The sequence below is a fragment of the Carassius carassius genome, chromosome 27, assembly GCF_963082965.1.
Source record: "Carassius carassius chromosome 27, fCarCar2.1, whole genome shotgun sequence".
Lineage (NCBI taxonomy): Eukaryota > Metazoa > Chordata > Actinopteri > Cypriniformes > Cyprinidae > Carassius > Carassius carassius.
Window position 1 is genome coordinate 25,952,481 of NC_081781.1, and position 18,272 is coordinate 25,970,752.

The 18,272-nt window shown below is 37.6% G+C and overlaps 1 protein-coding gene across 2 annotated transcripts in view; it reads right to left on the reverse strand.

Moving 5' to 3' along the window:
• LOC132107083 (centrosomal protein of 128 kDa-like) overlaps positions 1-18,272 on the reverse strand; it is a 143,179-nt gene that overhangs the window by 13,625 nt on the left and 111,282 nt on the right. For both annotated transcript variants that reach the window (XM_059513272.1, XM_059513271.1), the window contains 5 exons: positions 17,789-17,838; positions 8,780-8,803; positions 4,994-5,071; positions 4,801-4,914; positions 4,585-4,693 (listed from right to left, as the gene is read on the reverse strand). In XM_059513272.1, coding sequence (XP_059369255.1) covers positions 4,585-4,693; positions 4,801-4,914; positions 4,994-5,071; positions 8,780-8,803; positions 17,789-17,838 — 375 coding nt within the window. The remainder of the gene's footprint in view (positions 1-4,584; positions 4,694-4,800; positions 4,915-4,993; positions 5,072-8,779; positions 8,804-17,788; positions 17,839-18,272) is intronic.

Here is an 18,272-nt window from a genome sequence, read left to right on the forward strand (position 1 = left end):
TTTACTCAGTTAGTTGCTTTAATGGCGGATGTATGTCTACCTTTGAGTGCAGGTAAGGACACATTCGAGCTGCACTGGAAACCTCCTGGGATGATGCTCACAAGTCCTGCTCACTGCTAACAGTCCCACAACTTCTACTCCATGTGTTTCTCTGCACAGGCCTGGTGCACCCAGGATGCAATCTTCCCAGATGTCCTTCACTCCGGCGCCAGGACACCACGGACTCTGGTTGCATTCACAGCTGAGGATGCGAGCCAGGCCCCGGGCGACAACTTCTCCCCCTCCGGTCTTCGAGATCTCCACCCAGAACCACATCGCTTCCCTCTGTGAGTCGTCGGAGACTCCATTTTCCGACACGTCCGTGCTACGCTAGCTGAAGGTAAAGTGCACACTCACTGTTTCCCTGGAGCTCGTATTCTTGATGTTTCTGCACATATACCCTTGATCCTGAAGGCCGATGAGAGCACCAGAGCAGTCAAGCTGCATGTCTGGGTTAACGACACCACGCTGCGGCAGATGGAGACATTGTAGAGGGACTTCAGGAGCCTGATCCAGATGGTGAGCAGTACGATGCCACCGGCTACAATCATCGTGTCAGGACCACTCCCCACATATCGACGAGGACACGAAAGGTTCAGTAGATATGTTGCTTTAAATGAATGGTTATTGTCATGGTGTAAAGAACAGAAACTGCTATTTGTTAATAATTGGAATCTTTTCTGGGAGAATCCTATGCTTTTACGTGCTGATGGCCTGCACCCCAGCAGAGTCGGAGTGGAACTCCTCTCAGACATCATCTCCAGGACACTTTGATCCATATGACTAGTAAGCCAATTCTCAAATAACTACTATGATGACTTTTGTTCTGCCCACTTAACCTTTTCAGTGGTGAGTTTAAAATATTCTAGCGGTCCCCCCAGAGTGAGTATTTTTTAGACGACCGTTATTTCAGAACGTTCCCCTTACTGTTTCCATGGCGACACGTCAGGCTTGTCAGGTGACACACCGCATCAACAATAACACTGAATGACAGATGAATCGCTTTCATTTAGTTTTTCCTTTTTTTATTTAAAATATTAACTTGCATACCATGTCATGAACAATCTGATATTCTGATTCATAAATATGTGTAAATTAGTGTGTTTTGTCGTTTAAAAACCTTTCTAAATGATCTTAATCATGATCTGTAATGTGAGATGGGCGCCGCCATGTTTGTTCGCACTGCAGTTCAGAAAGTCCCGTCAGTCGGATTTACAGTACGTGAATTCATCTCTCCCGGAATGCAAGTAATAAGTGGCGGATGAACTGGGTGAAGAATAGAGTGAACATTATAGTTACTTACACTATTTCTATCTGATATGAATAAAGCACATCTGCAAATAAAATTTTTGGATGGATTGTTATTGTTGCTTCCATAGACATATGTGTATTTTTCTCTAAATGTATTGTTTTACTAGTACTTATGTGTATTTTAATGTCTGAAACCTAAAATATGCATTATTTGTTTAATAACACTGCATAGTTGTGATAATATGACAAGAGCAGTGGACATCTCTCTCTGGCTCAGCGCCAGACAACGCACGAAAATGAAGTTTGAATTTGACAGTTATGTGACGTCACCAAACGTTCTAAATCCCATATGTGGCACCATACTCCCAGGGGCACGAAATAAGAATCCCATATGTGGGATCATATGGCTCAAAAGGTTAAATGATAGCAGTACTTGCGCTGTCCAATCTATTAAGACTGTGTCTGTCCCCAGAATAGTGGGGTCAAAATATAAATTTAATGTAGGCTCTAGAAAAAATCTTATCGTGATTAAACCAAAACAATTTAAAATAAATGTACAAAAACTATTTGTAAAGTTTGGGCTCATAAACATTAGCTCACTCACATCCAAAGCAGTTATTGTAAATGAAATGATCACAGATAATAGTTTTGATGTACTCTGCTTTACTGAAACCTGGCTAAAACCAAATGATTATATTGGTCTTAATTAGTCTACTCCACCAAACTACTGTTATAACCATGAGATACAATAGATTTCTTGATGCCCCGTCAGACTGGTCGTGGGGGAGGTGTTGCAACGATATATAGTGATATTCTCAATGTTACCCAGAAAACAGTATACAGGTTTAACTCATTCAAATTACTTCTGCCTAATGTTACACTGTCACATATGCAAAAGAAATCTATTGTATCTCTTGCTCTGGCTACTGTGTATAGACCACCAGGGCCGTGTACAGAATTCCTCTCAAACCTTTTGGTTACCGTTGATAAAGCGCTAATCGTCAGAAACTTTAATATTTAAGTTGATAATACAAATTATGCATTAGGACTTGCATTTACTGACCTAATAAACTCTTTTGGAGTCAAGCAAAATGTCACCAGGCCCAATCATCGTTTTAATCATACACTAGATTTAATTATATAGCATGGAATCGATCTTACTGATATACACTCACCTAAAGGATTATTAAGAACACCATACTAATACTGTGTTTGACCCTCTTTCGCCTTCAGAACTGCCTTAATTCTATGTGGCATTGATTCAACAAGATTCTGAAAGCATTCTTTAGAAATGTTAGTATTGATAGGATAGCATCTTGCAGTTGATGGAGATTTGTGGGATGCACATCCAGGGCACGAAGCTCCGTTCCACCACATCCCAAAGATGCCCTATTGGGTTGAGATCTGGTGACTGTGGGGGCCATTTTAGTACAGTGAACTCATTGTCATGTGCCAAGAAAACATCCCCCACACCATTACACCACCACCACCAGCCTGCACAGTGGTAACAAGGCATGATGGATCTATGTTCTCATTCTGTTTACGCCAAATTCTGACTCTACCATCTGAATGTCTCAACAGAAATCGAGACTCATCAGACCCGGCAACATTTTTCCAGTCTTAAACTGTCCAATTTTGGTGAGCTCGTGCAAATTGTAGCCTCCTCTTCCTATTTGTAGTGGAGATGAGTGGTACCCGGTAGGGTTTTCTGCTGTTGTAGCCCATCTGCCTCATGGTTGTGCGTGTTGTGGCTTCACAAATGCTTTGCTGCATACCTCGGTTGTAACGAGTGGTTATTTCAGTCAAAGTTGCTCTTCTATAAGCTTGAATCAGCCGTCCCATTCTCCTCTGACCTCTAGCATCAACAAGGCATTTTCGCCCACAGGACTGCCGCATACCGCATACCATTCTTTGGAAACCCTAGAAATGGTTGTGCGTGAAAATCCCAGTAACTGAGCAGATTGTGTAATACTCAGACCGGCCCATCTGGCACCAACAACCATGTCACGCTCAAAATTGCTTAAATCACCTTTCTTTCAGGAGTTCAGGAGATTGTCTTGACCAGGACCACACCCCTAAATGCATTGAAGCAACTGCCTTGTGATTGGTTGATTAGAGAATTGCATTAATAAGAAATTGAACAGGTTTTCCTAATAATCCTTTAGGTGAGTGTAAATATCGTACCTCAAAGTGATGATGTTACTGACAATTTCCTTGTATTCTGCATGCTGCGTATCACTGATATAAACTATATCAGGGGTTTTCAAACTGTTGGTCACGACCCACTTGTGGGTCACAGAATGGAACAAGGTGGGTCGCACAAAGTCACTTGGCTGCAGCTAAATTTGCATTTCAGTGACACACACACACACACACACACACACACACACACACACACACAGTTCAGTCTAGGGCTGCATGAATGTTACGAGTGGGGTGGGGCCAAGAGCCGTGGGAACGGAGCGAGGCCGGTGGAGTGATTGGGAAATGAGCGACACCTGTGACACTCACCGGTCTCGAGAACCACGGAGGAGATCGGAAAGGATACAAAAGAGGAGTGACGACAGTGAAGGACGAGAGAGGACCAGGCCTGGGTTTTATTTTGTGTTTGTTTTTTTATTTGTGCGCGGCAGTCGTCCACGAAGGGCTGTCATGCTGTTTTGAAGATTTAAACATTTCCACATAACAAAATATACAAATGTTCGCAATATTTCCTTGACGTATCATCTCTGTTTAGAGAAAGAATTGCCAAAGTGTACTCAGGTGTACTCTAAAATAAAATGGTTTATTTTTCTTAAATACTTCATTTCTGTCATCAAACTTTTAAGTAAGATTAGGCTTAAAGTAATGTCAACCGTTATTTTTTTCTTTTTTCTTTTTTTTTCAAATATTTTGCTGGGTCGTGAAATAGATTACACTTGTCTAGGTGGGTCTTGGAATGGAAAAGGTTGGGAACCACTGAACTATATGGCTCAGCGTTACCGTCTGGGCAGAACTATTGTTCTATCCACCAAAGACAGATTCGCAAATAACCTGCCTGATTTATCTCAACTGCTATGTGTACCCAAAAATACACATGAACTAGACAAAGTGACTGGCAACATGGGCATTTTCAGGTATGTCATTTTCAGTTTATGAGGGTGAAGGTTAATGCCAATTTTAATTTGTTTAAATTTATTAGACCAAAATTAGAAATTATAACTATATCAACTAGATCTTTTTTTTTTTTGTCCAACAACCTTTGAACATGATTTCAACAACTTTTAACTATAACTTCTATTCTCTTGTACTCACATGTGTGGGTAGACAGACTGGTATCATTCAGGATATTGCTCTGACTAAGTAGAGATGATGACAGACTAGTAAACTGGAGACTTCGACAGGCTGCATCCAACTTCTCATCCTAAAATTAACAGAAAGAGATCATTCAAGATTCGAAAGTTAATATCTAACTTTACACAGTAAGAAAATTGACCTGGACTGTGGACCTCGCCACTCAAACATTCATACCCTGTATTCCTGAATCCTCTTCTTAGATTCCTCAAGCTGATGCTGTAGGTTACCAACTATCTCCTTATATTTGGCATAACGTTGCTCCACCATTTCTCTCTGCTTCTGTGACTCCTGAAACCATTTAAGCCAACCATGATATCTACTTTAGAGAGAAGTCAAATCTTAACCAAAACATCACTTATGATCCAACCTCGAGATCCTTGAAGTTTTCTAGCAAACTGAGCTTCTCAGGAACTGATTCCAGATGATCCAAGGCCAGCCTGGTGCTCTAGAAAATGAGAATGGTGTTAAAGGTGGAATTATTCTGTCTTTAATATTTAAAAACACACAGTACAGTAGCTCTACCCTGTTGCTGGGAGTCATCTAAATGAGTGCATCACCCAGAAGAGGCAAAGGTCAATTCCTGACACCAGAGGATTGTGTATAATGATGTAAATAATCTGAGCTGTGAGTAAAGGCTGAAGCAGTTCAGGAGCTCATTAAATGTTCGTCAGCCAGCCGTAGCACATAATGGTGATTGATGTGGTAGGCGTCAGATAGCTTATTTTTCAAACTGCATAAATACTGCTATGTCAATAGAGGCGTCAATACTTTTAACAAATGGCTGCATATTTCTTATCCAAGTAATGATTTGTAATTCAAACATTTAACAGAAATCGTTAAGCCTTTGCAAATAGTGTACTGAGGTGTGGAACATTTCAGCAATTTAACTTTGCAAACAGAACATTCTGCACATAAATACAGAAAGGGTATCTATGAATCAGCCTCCCAAAGCTAAAACAACTGCATTTCATAAGTGCTTTTAAGGCACCAGAAGAATACTATTTTAGTTTTAGTAAGTTTACTAAAACTCTTTCTTGAGACTCAGCAATAATCATTTTGTGTCTTTTAGTCCATGTCTGTTGGTCTTAAGGTATAGTTCAATATTATCTTTTAGAAGCTGCACGCAATTTACATTTACATTTTTACATTTAATCATTTAGCAGACGCTTTTATCCAAAGTGACTTACAAATGAGAACAATAGAAGCAGTCAGGTCAACAAGAGAACAACAGCAGTATACAAATGCCATGACAAGTCTCAGTTAGTCTAGTATAGAATTTATTTATTTTTTTTAATAAATGAAAAGACAAGAAAAGGAAAAGTGCAAGTATTAGTTGGTTAAGTGCTGTCGAAAAAGATAAGTCTTTAGATGTTTCTTGAAAATGAGTAAAGATTCAGCTGTACGAATTGAGATTGGGAGGTCATTCCACCAGCTCGGCACAGTCCAGGAAAAGGTCCGTGAGAGTGATTTTGAACTTCTTTGGGATGGCACCACAAGGCGTCGTTCACTTGCAGAGCACAAACTTCTGGAGGGCACATAAGATTTAACCAGTGAGTGTAGGTATGTTGGTGCCGTGCCAGTGCAGAAAGCGAGGATGAAACCACAGAAGATAGGCGCGATGGAGAGAGTGAGCGTAGGTTCAGTCGAAAGGTGACCTGCGTAGGAGTGTGAGCCGCTTCAGGAGTAAGTGCTAGGTTAGCAGTAATGAGGAAGTGGTCTGAGGTGTGCAGAGGAGCAACTGAAGAGTTGTCCACAGAGCAACAGCGCGTGTAGATGAGGTCCAGTTGGTTGCCTGATTTGTGAGTTGCTGTAGTAGACACTTGCTTGAGATCAAAACTTGCTTGAGACACTTGCAATAAAGACACAATAGACTGACGATAAAGTATAGATGGTTGTACATTATAATATACCAGTGCTATGGTACCATAAAATTCCATAAACCTTAAAATACTGATGGTGCCACAATATTTGCCACAATATTTTCCAACTGCACTTTCACTGGTCACCGGGACATAAAAACTGCATGTATAGAAACAGCAGTAAAATATGATAAAAATCGCTGGAAATGTTTGATGACTTTGCCCCAAAAAAAGGTTTAAAACGCCTTTTTCCCCACAGGTTATACAACCCGAATTCCGGAAAAGTTGGGACGTTTTTTAAATTTTAATAAAATGAAAACTAAAGGAATTTCAAATCACATGAGCCAATATTTTATTCACAATAGAACATAGATAACGTAGCAAATGTTTAAACTGAGAAATTTTACACTTTTATCCACTTAATTAGCTCATTTAAAATTTAATGCCTGCTACAGGTCTCAAAAAAGTTGGCACGGGGGCAACAAATGGCTAAAAAAGCAAGCAGTTTTGAAAAGATTCAGCTGGGAGAACATCTAGTGATTAATTAAGTTAATTGATATCAGGTCTGTAACATGATTAGCTATAAAAGCTTTGTCTTAGAGAAGCAGAGTCTCTCAGAAGTAAAGATGTGCAGAGGCTCTCCAATCTGTGAAAGACTGCGTAAAAAAATTGTGGAAAACTTTAAAAACAATGTTCCTCAACGTCAAATTGCAAAGGCTTTGCAAATCTCATCATCTACAGTGCATAACATCATCAAAAGATTCAGAGAAACTGGAGAAATCTCTGTGCGTAAGGGACAAGGCCGGAGACCTTTATTGGATGCCCGTGGTCTTCGGGCTCTCAGATGACACTGCATCACTCATCGGCATGATTGTGTCAATGACATTACTAAATGGGCCCAGTAATACTTTCAGAAACCACTGTCGGTAAACACAATCCACCGTGCCATCAGCAGATGCCAACTAAAGCTCTATCATGCAAAAAGGAAGCCATATGTGAACATGGTCCAGAAGCGCCGTCGTGTCCTGTGGGCCAAGGCTCATTTAAAATGGACTATTTCAAAGTGGAATAGTGTTTTATGGTCAGACGAGTCCAAATTTGACATTCTTGTTGGAAATCACGGACGCCGTGTCCTCCGGGCTAAAGAGGAGGGAGACCTTCCAGCATGTTATCAGCGTTCAGTTCAAAAGCCAGCATCTCTGATGGTATGGGGGTGCATAAGTGCATACGGTATGGGCAGCTTGCATGTTTTGGAAGTTTCTGTGAATGCTGAAAGGTATATAAAGGTTTTAGAGCAACATATGCTTCCCTCCAAACAACGTCTATTTCAGGGAAGGCCTTGTTTATTTCAGCAGGACAATGCAAAACCACATACTGCAGCTATAACAATAGCATGGCTTCGTCGTAGAAGAGTCCGGGTGCTAACCTGGCCTGCCTGCAGTCCAGATCTTTCACCTATAGAGAACATTTGGCGCATCATTAAACGAAAAATACGTCAAAGACGACCACGAACTCTTCAGCAGCTGGAAATCTATATAAGGCAAGAATGGGACCCAATTCCAACAGCAAAACTCCAGCAACTCATAGCCTCAATGCCCAGACGTCTTCAAACTGTTTTGAAAAGAAAAGGAGATGCTACACCATGGTAAACATGCCCCGTCCCAACTATTTTGAGACCTGTAGCAGAAATCAAAATTGAAATGAGCTCATTTTGTGCATAAAATTGTAAACTTTCTCAGTTGAAACATTTGCTTTGTTATCTATGTTCTATTGTGAATAAAATATTGGCTCATGTGATTTGAAAGTCTTTTAGTTTTCATTTTATTAAAATTTAAAAAACGTCCCAACTTTTCCGGAATTCGAGTTGTACTTTTACTATGCATGCGCAAAGGGTTCCTCAACTGTGCGCATGCGTCAGTGGAACCAGACGATAGGCTTAAATGTTTCCCGGCTTGACTGTTAGAAGCAGATGATTGGCTTTCCAGCGGGAGGGGCGGGACATACAACCGCCATCTTTGCCGTTACGGGTTTTCCTTATATAGTTGTATGGAGGATTGAGGAAGTGGCATGTCTCTTATAAATTGTCTCTGGTAGTACTGTAGTAGCAAGACACATTTTAGTGTATTCTCTTAGACTGTACTCATAAGTGAACTCAATGGTGGGGTGCATCTGTGGCTCAGATTCATCATTGTTATGTATTACTTGGGTCATGTATTACATTGGTCCAGTGCTTCAGATGCTGTTCACACAGACCAACAAAATCACACACAAAATAGTAAAACAAAATAGCTTACCATTTCAAGATCTACAATCCGGTCCTGAAAAAAAAAAAAAAAAATTGGTGACTTTGACTAGACAGGAAATTCTGTTCAAGTGAGTTCTAGAGGTTTCTAATCCACCAGTCAAAAGTAGCACCTGGGAAAATTCCAGGACAAAGTGTATTTACTGACACTGTGTCCTATTGTTCTTCTAAACCCGATTCAGGAGACTGATGCATAATAGAGGCAGGTTAGCAGGTGCCTCTGTGACACAGCAGAACCCAGTGGGTGAGGTTTGAAATCATGCACACAAGCAGGGGTAAGATGTTGTGATTACATGGCTACCACATGCAGGACAACTGATGTGCATGCAGGATTACATGAAGGTTTTGGAAGTAAAACACCAACTACAGAGGAGATTGTGTGTGTGTGCGTACCTGGTATTCCATACATTATGTCATGCCACGACGATAGCAATAACAGTATTTTTTAACCTTGTGGGGACATTTTTTTGGTTTCCATTAGGAAAACAGCTTATAAATCATACAGAATTAAGTTTTTTGAAAATCTAAAACAGGTAGGTTTAGAAGGTGGGTTAGGGTAAAGTGATAGAAAATATAGTTTGTACAGTTAACCCTCTGAGGACTAAGGTTATTTTTGGGGCCTGGAGAAGTCATGCCCTGACATTTGTGCTTTTTTCAGTTTCTTATAAACATCTAAATGGCTAAAGTCTAATCTCACTGTAATCAGCACAAACTGGGCTATAATAATATGTGAGCAGCATGTATGTACATGATTGTGTTTTTGAGAAAAAAAAAATGTTATGCGTGGTTAGTGAAAAACTAAAAATGTTAAATCACTTGAATAAGGCCATAAAACACATACTTGGTTCCCGGGACTTTTGAGAACTGGAGCTTGTAGCCTAGAATTTTTCTTTCTAAATTATGTTAAAATAATCTTGTTTACTCACTCACAGAAAACAATATATTGATTTAAATTTTCTAAGACACTTTTTGTTGGTAAAAGTCATATGCGAGTAGGCATCAACTATCATGAATTACTATCATATCATTGTGATTTACACCTGAGAAGACAAAGGCCTGCATAATGAGCTGCATCATGAGCCTTTCATTCACCTGTGCCACTGAGAGGGAGGAGTTACAAGAAAGAATGTGAGGACAAAATAAATCTATATAATTTTATGTTTGTAGTTTATTTAGAATATATTTAATTATCCCACAACATAATTTAATATCCACTTGGGAGTGCAGTTAAACAGTTTATTAGAAACAATCAAAGCTGACTTTCAAACTAAATTTTATGCATCATTACTCCAGTCACACAATCCTTCAGAAATCCTTTTAACAATCTTATTTTCTACAAAAAAAAAACAAAAAAACATTTATTGTTATTATTATCATAATTACTATTATTATTAATGTTGAAAAGAGCTGAGAATATTTTTTTCCATTTTTTAGGGGGTATAAATTGAAAGAACAGCATTTTTTTGTTACATTTGTTACAGTTACATTTATTTGTTACATTTATATTATTTACATCAAGCTTTTGAATTGTATTAGTGTTATATATTGTTAGGGAAACTTCATAATATTTCACTTGATTATACATTTAGTCAGGAATTATAGTTTTGAAAAAGTCTTTGGAAAAAGTCTAACTAGTAAAATGTTTACACATTATGTGAAAACTAGTACAAGTACAGTAGGTGGACAGCCTGAAGGCCCTTTTTACCGCCGCCGCACGTCTGTAAAGTTCATTTGCAGCTTTTGACCGCTGAGTTATCAAACAAGCGCATCAAAGCACATTTTCGTAAATAGATGTCAGTTTTGCCTCGCTGATGTGTTACATTTGACGGCTTCAGTCACGGAAAATGAAAGAAAAACACTATAGTTCAAATATTTAAAATATTTAATATATTTAATATGTAATATTCACAGATGAAAGTTTGGTACTTATGAAGTTATGTGCATTTCTTAGAACTAATTCAAACAGGATAAATGCCAAGCCTGTGCCTGAGCCTGTGCTTATATTTTCTCTAAGCTACATGGTATTAAATCATATTTTAGATTTGATACATTTAAAAGGTGTGCAGTATTATTTATATTATATGAATTATGTGTTATATTATTCAAAAGAAATTGTGGTTTACTTTGCATCAGAGCATTAAAAGTGCTACATGGATTAATATTCAATATCAAAATTTTCATATATTATGCCTATATTTTAATTTATATTTTAAAAATCCTTTAATAAAACAACATACATTTTTGTTATTCGTTGCATGTCCTTTATTTTGACAGATACTTTCTTGGGAAAAAGACATTTGTATGTAAACTGATTAAGAAATTGTTGAATGTTTAAATGTGAAGCACTGTATAATTTCGTTCACATAATTTATGCCTAATTAGTCTAAAACAAGAAACGAATAAATTAAACCTGCACGATTTAGCTAAATCTTTGAAACTCTAAAGAATGGACGGATTAATAAACTGTCCTCATGATTAAACTCAAGTTCTCTCATTATAATCAACAAAATGCACACGATGTAAAAAAGAACTTTATTAATTGATAACTTAAGTGTTTTTAAAGGGAGCCTTCTTTACTTGCTTTTAGTTGTGGGCGATAGCATATGGCTTAAAAAAATAAAAATCAGATTTATGATTTAAATCGATTTTAAAATCAATATTCACATGACAAAGAAATTTTTCAAAACAAGTTTTAATATAGTTATAAATTTATAACTGAGACAAGATGATTAAAAAACTGTAATGTTATTACCCTATTGCTGGAAAGACCTTTATTTTATTAATATGTTTTTTATTATTTGTTTATACTAGCCCATCAAGCATCTAACCATCCACTCAGCGTTAAGAGCTGTTCAGATTAAAATTGGCTGCTCCGCAGTGAGTCAGTATCATGGACGGAGGACAGAGCAAGTGGAAATATATTTTCTAGTCTATATTTCCATCTCATTATGCAGCTGGTTTAGTTTTTTTTTTTCTTATATACCTTATTTGTAAATAGAGCAGTCACTGTCTGTGTGAACGCAGTGTCAGAACATTTCATCATAAACAGAACGAGCATCAGTTCACTGATGGGGATCATGTCCAGTGTATCCATCACTGTGTTCTGTTGTCTTTTGTCGGATCACGCCACTTGTGTCCGGTGTAGACCTGGCGTGCGTTTTTTAATGGGTTATGTTACAGCCCTGCTTGTTTTTAATGTTTTTATTAAATATCTGTATTGACTGCACTGTCATATCATCGTATTATTTACGGCAGCAGAGTCTGTGAGAGTAGCTAGACTAGCAACAACTTCCTTCCGCGCTCAGAGCATCAGCTCTGCGCGCACTGATACTAGAAACACCGCTCCGCCTTCACTCCGTGCATTAAGTATTTCAGTATGTTTGAAATGTTATGTTCATAACGTAGCCTATGTAAAAAAACAAAAAAAATAAATAAATAAAAGGAGAGTTTCAAAGTGGCTTAGGCTATTGTGTGTAAACTTCTTTCCCTATCACATGCCAAACTAATAACATTGTAAGCATTAAATCTTTAATTGCTGCTTTCTGATGTGAAAATTTTGTTTGTGAGGAAAATAACAGTACATTTTTGTCAATTATTTTATCTAAACAGATCGATGAATTTCTTCAAGATTTCAAAATCAAATAGCCTACTGATAATGTAGTAGCACTGTAAGATTACATTTGTTTGAATGGATTATTGCTAAAGCGATTGAGTGTGAATGTGCTGTATCTGTTTAAATCATGCTTTAACCTGAAAATAATTAGTAAAAGAAACAGTCAATATTCCTTAGCCTTTAACATCCCGCTCGACTCTTGCAGTCATTATAACCTGATCAAAGCTATATATGCTATAGCTATATTGATTTCTTTCAAGCTATATATCATAGCTAAATATGCTTAACATGAATTCTTGCGGAATATGCAGTTATATTACGGGCTGTTGGCATGATTGTACTCGTGATGGAGGCTCTTGAAGCGAGTGAAAACCACGACGCTCAGACTCTTAATGTCCTCTCCTCGCTCCAGTCGGAATCTCACCGCTTCTGCTTGGCAGCGTGTCTCTGTCAGACGCACGGGGGAGGGTTGAGCCACTCAGAACTTAGGGAGCCCTGAGTGGTTCATAGTTGGATGTTAAAAAGAAAACAGATTTTCATTCAAACAAACCGATGTAAATTACAAATTCAAGTTAATCGATAAAATCGATTAACCCAGCCCTTTTAATTTTTTTTTTTTAATGCAGCTGCATTTAAATGAAGTTGTGTAAAATATGTGCAAGATTTGCACTACACGTGTGATGGTAGATGTCCAGCATTTATTCTTATTTGTTTTATCTTCATTACAAATCTTGTTTGGTTTTATTTTGGATAATTGCATATTAAAAAAATAATTTACGTTGTAATGCATAGGCAAAATGTTAATTAATATTCATATTCAAGTGTTTGTGCAAAAATTATTAATGCGCATTAATGACAGGGCGCATTAATATTCAACATTCAACAATCTGTGAATTTTGCATTTCTCTCGTCGGAGAGCGCCAGCACTGTGAATTTCATCTTGCAGCCGACAAGAAAACATTTTTTTATTAATAATTAAAATGTCTCATTTTTCACAATTATTAGGCTACTTCTGCATGTGCTTTGTGGCAAACTTAATGCATGTGCTTGAGCGCGGAATATATTAAGACTTGATTATGTAAATTTAATATAAACCTCTGATTAGTTGAATATAACAAATGAACGACTAGAACTAGAAAAACAAATTATCAATTAATAATTAATCATTATTTTACGAAATTCATTGTTATTTGTGATCGTGGATGTTTGCGTGGACTCCGCTCACTGACGCAGCTTCACTGTCTGCGGTTTGACTTTACTAAATCAGATTGAGGCGAATACAACTTATTGATCACGAGCCCAACATTTAGCAAGACAGGAAAACTTTCATTCTAACGGAAGGAAGACGTATTTCATTGAGCTAATGCTGTTAAATAGAGAGAGAGAGAGAGAGAGAAACTAGTCTAGGGCTATTCTTAAACTTGGAGCTTATTATATTGAAGTACAAATCCAAACATCAGAAACGTTATGCATTTTATAAATATATTTATAAATTTTATTTATTCACATGCTGTATGGTTGAGATTATATTTTAGTTCACAACTTTAAGTTCCATTGTTTAAAAGAATGCTTTATTGGCTAACGTTTCATAAACCTTCAGTTGTTGAGTTAATGTCACAGTGCACGTTAAAGGTGCCATGTGCAAAAATTGAGGTAAAAATATACAAAAAATGACCTACACGCATCAAAAGTATGAGAAGAAATAAGGGCGATGATGTCATTAAAAAAATGTCAAGTTATAGTGCTGCAGAGATATCAACCTTAATTAGCAGTAGCATTACTAGCCCCGGCCCGACAGGTGTCATAATACCAGTTTCGGCCATGGGAGGCGATATGCGGGCAACATAACCACCAGCCAACCTGCAATACACGAATAACTCGCACGGCTTGTGGGCGTAATCTAACCTGATGTCAATCAAGCGGAAGGATGGTTGAAGCCCTTTGGCAAGAGACCACCACCCGCTACAGGGAAACAACCGCGCTCGGAAACACAAATTAAATCCGATAAGAAAAGGAGCCGAACCAGAGTAAACATCGGCACTGCTTTCAATCGCTGGAGACAACTGATGGACCTGAAAGAAATGAGGTTCGACACCGAACTTGCAACATTTCTTTTGGATTGGTAAGTTAGATGCTGTTAGTATTTCGCTAGAAGTTTGTTTTATATGTTTGTGTATTTTTTTTCGGGAAGTTATAACATAGAAATGTATCGAAGGCTGTTCTATAAACGTGCTAATGTTAGCGATGGCTAATCGTAGCTGCGTTTGATAATTAGCTAGCTATAACTTACCCATTTTTTTATATCATAAGTAACCTGCTCTAACTAGTCTGTTGGTCTCCGTGTCCTCTTTGCTTCGTGGTTTTTCTGTACGTGAGAAAATTGATGTGTGGCGTGAAAGTGTGTGAAAAGAGTCAATTGCGTGTGTCTCACGGTGAATGCTTGAGAGTTGGCAGCTCTGGTTACGTTGGTTGGCGCTAGCTTGGTCAACATCAGCTGTCTGATGTTGACCAATGATGTTAACAGAATGCTGTCTGTCAAATTAATTTAATTCAAATAATGTGTATATACAACTCAATGTAATATGAACAAAACGAATATGAACATTCACTGGTAAAGGTGAAGGGGAGTAGCTTGAAGATGTCATGTTTCAAAATCACTTGACATCACCCAACGTTCCTCTGGAGGCAAAACGTCCTCTTATAGCAGCGGATCTCAATTCCACTCCTCGCGTGTGCAAAACGTCCACTTATAGCAGCGGATCTCAATTCCACTCCTAATTGCGTGTGTCTCACGGTGAATGCTTGAGAGTTGGCAGCTCTGGTTACGTTGGTTGGCGCTAGCTTGGTCAACATCAGCTGTCTGATGTTGACCAATGATGTTGACAGAATGCTGTCTGTCAAATTAATTTAATTCAAATAATGTGTATATACAACTCAATGTAATATGAACAAAACGAATATGAACATTCACTGGTAAAGGTGAAGGGGAGTAGCTTGAAGATGTCATGTTTCAAAATCACTTGACATCACCCAACGTTCCTCTGGAGGCAAAACGTCCTCTTATAGCAGCGGATCTCAATTCCACTCCTCGCGCCCCACTGCTCTGCATATTTTGCACGTTTCTCTTTGTTAACACACCTGATTCAGATAATCAGCTCGTTAGAAATGAACTCCGTGCATGAACTGTTTTTCAAATGTTCATTGCTCCCTACTCTCTGAGCAGGGGAAATCTGTTGAAGTTTACCTCACATCGAAACATTCATTCACTGATTTGTGCTGTGCAGCGTCTTTAAACATGGACAACTGTGACATCATATACCTCTGTAAATCAATACAATTTAAATTCACGTCTTGCACACTTCAATGCACTTTGATTGGAACATATAGCTACGTTCACTTCGAACTGGAATCATGGCTGAATATCCTGTGATGTCCACTTCGCAGGGCATTTATGTTCGAATAGAACAAATGTCTAAAGCGCTAAGAGAAACGTTCAAAATGTGCAGAGCAGTGGGGCGCGAGGACTGCAATTGAGAACCGCTGTCTTATAGGCTTCGGCTATGCTCTAGGGTTGTTGTGAAGGTAGGGGCAGAGCATAGAGACTATGCCGTTTCTCGTTTGTTACTCTAGAGTAAACCAATTCACTTTATTGAGGCATACTGCCCCCATCTGGTATGGAATGTGGAGTATGACTTGATTTTTTTTGCCAGATATGACAGATGGCACCTTTAAATAGCCTAAATGAACTTGTGTTAACAATATAATTAGAACTAACAATATAATTAGATTTTTTTACATGAACAATTCCTGTATAAAATGGGACAGCAACCTTTATATCAAAGTAAATATGCTGCACAAAGTCATTTTCAGATGCAATGTAAAAAAAAAAAACATTGATTGCCTAGATTAGGCCCATACAGGCTCTGCTCTGAAGTATATAATAATTATAACTACTGTTTACCCAGAGTAACCCAGAGTAACAAATTTTAATGGATTAATTGTCTATTTTCATTTGCTGCATGTTTTCCTTCTTTATTTTCTTCTTTTTTTTTTTTTAAACACGCTACAAAATAAAGTTTGTGAGAGGACAAAATATAGTGAGAGTCATGTAGAGGTTGCATTTTAATGGATTAATCACATATTTTCATTTGCTGCATGTTTTTTTTTATATATTTTTGATATTATATAATCCATGTATAAGTTGCATTTTATTACATTTAGAAATAATAATGGCTGGGGCCATCCTTAAAAATATTCTTGTTTGCCGTAACTCGACCGACCCTGTCAATTTAGCACCGACTCAAATTTTTTATTTTTTTGCTTTTAGTCCGACCGACTTGCCGATTGTAAATTTGCGTTAAGACCGACCAATAATTTTTTTACTCTTCAAACAACTAAGACAAACGCAATAAAATACTATTAATTATATTTAAGTAAGTATTGCAAATATATAAATTGCCTTGGCCTACATACAAATGAAAAAAGAAAAAAAAGTGGCTTCAACTGGATAGGCTAACATAACCTTGTAATGCAATGGCACATACATCGTCATCGCATCTCGTGCGCGTACACGAGGTGAAAGATGAGAAAGCAGCTGCTGCGTGTCGAGCTCGTCCGCCTTTGAAAGTTGTGTAGACAAAGCTGTGCGCGCGGCGAGATGGAATGGAACACGTACCGGGGCTCATAAGGCAGCTTCCTTAATGCACACCTAAAATTCATATGCGCATTCGAATGTGTTTTTTTATTTTAAATTCGACGAATATTAAAAAAAAAAATTACCTGGCGGTAGTTTCGCGAATGATTTTAACACGCGACTGAATTACAGTTAATTATGGTGCCGCAGCGGTAATGCCCATTTAGGCTGTCCACCTTCTGTATATAAATTAAAAAAAGAGACTTACTCATGTTTATGATCTCTGCTGAATAAAGTGCTTCATTCTTTTTTTCTGAGGAACAGTCTGGCTGCGTTGTCTTCTGTTGTGTGGGCGTATTCAAGCCGTGCACTTCAGTGAAACATTAGAATCTGAATAGAGCGTTCAGCGCGGGGGCGTGGTCACATTAGAAGATAATGAAGGGAGATGTGAAAAACGGACATTGCATTGTTTTCATATGGATTACTTTATCACAGAATATCTGTTTTTGGCAGCACTTCTTTAGTTTAAAAGTAGACATGTCAGGCTTTCTATAGATATCTCTCTCATGTCTCTTCATTGAGTAGTCACCGAGTTACAGTTCATTTTAATGATGCGTTTGTAAATGAAGATCAGCGCAGACAACGACTCCAGAGGGTAAAAAACAAAACAAACAAACAAAAAACATTACATCTATGGAATGTCCCCATAAAACATGGAAACCAGTCTGTGCGTATGCAAACTCCTTCACACTAACCTGAAGATTTCTCATCTCATCTTCCTTCTTGTGGCCCATTACCAGAAGACCTGAAAGAAAACATCAACAAATACTGATATTGAAAACAATCATCAAATAAATAATTTATGAAAACACACAAATATTCCTCTATAAAGTTCAAAAGAAAAATAATGTATTACATATTATATACATTTTTGGCATTTGTCCATTAAAAATTGGAAACTAAAAATATAAAATATAAATGTACTTGACTTTATTTGAGAAACAAAAGACATTATAACTTCTTTTGTTTTAATATAATTTTCTTCAAAAGTAAATACAAATTTTTTGGTCTGTTTCAGTTTTTACTAGAAATGTGAAAAAACTAAAATCAATATACATAATATATAACATGTCAATGATATATCTCCATATATTAATATTTTTTCTCACAAATTTGACAGTGGGCTTACAATTATATTTAATGAATTGTAATTAATTGTAAAATTATAATAATTAATCT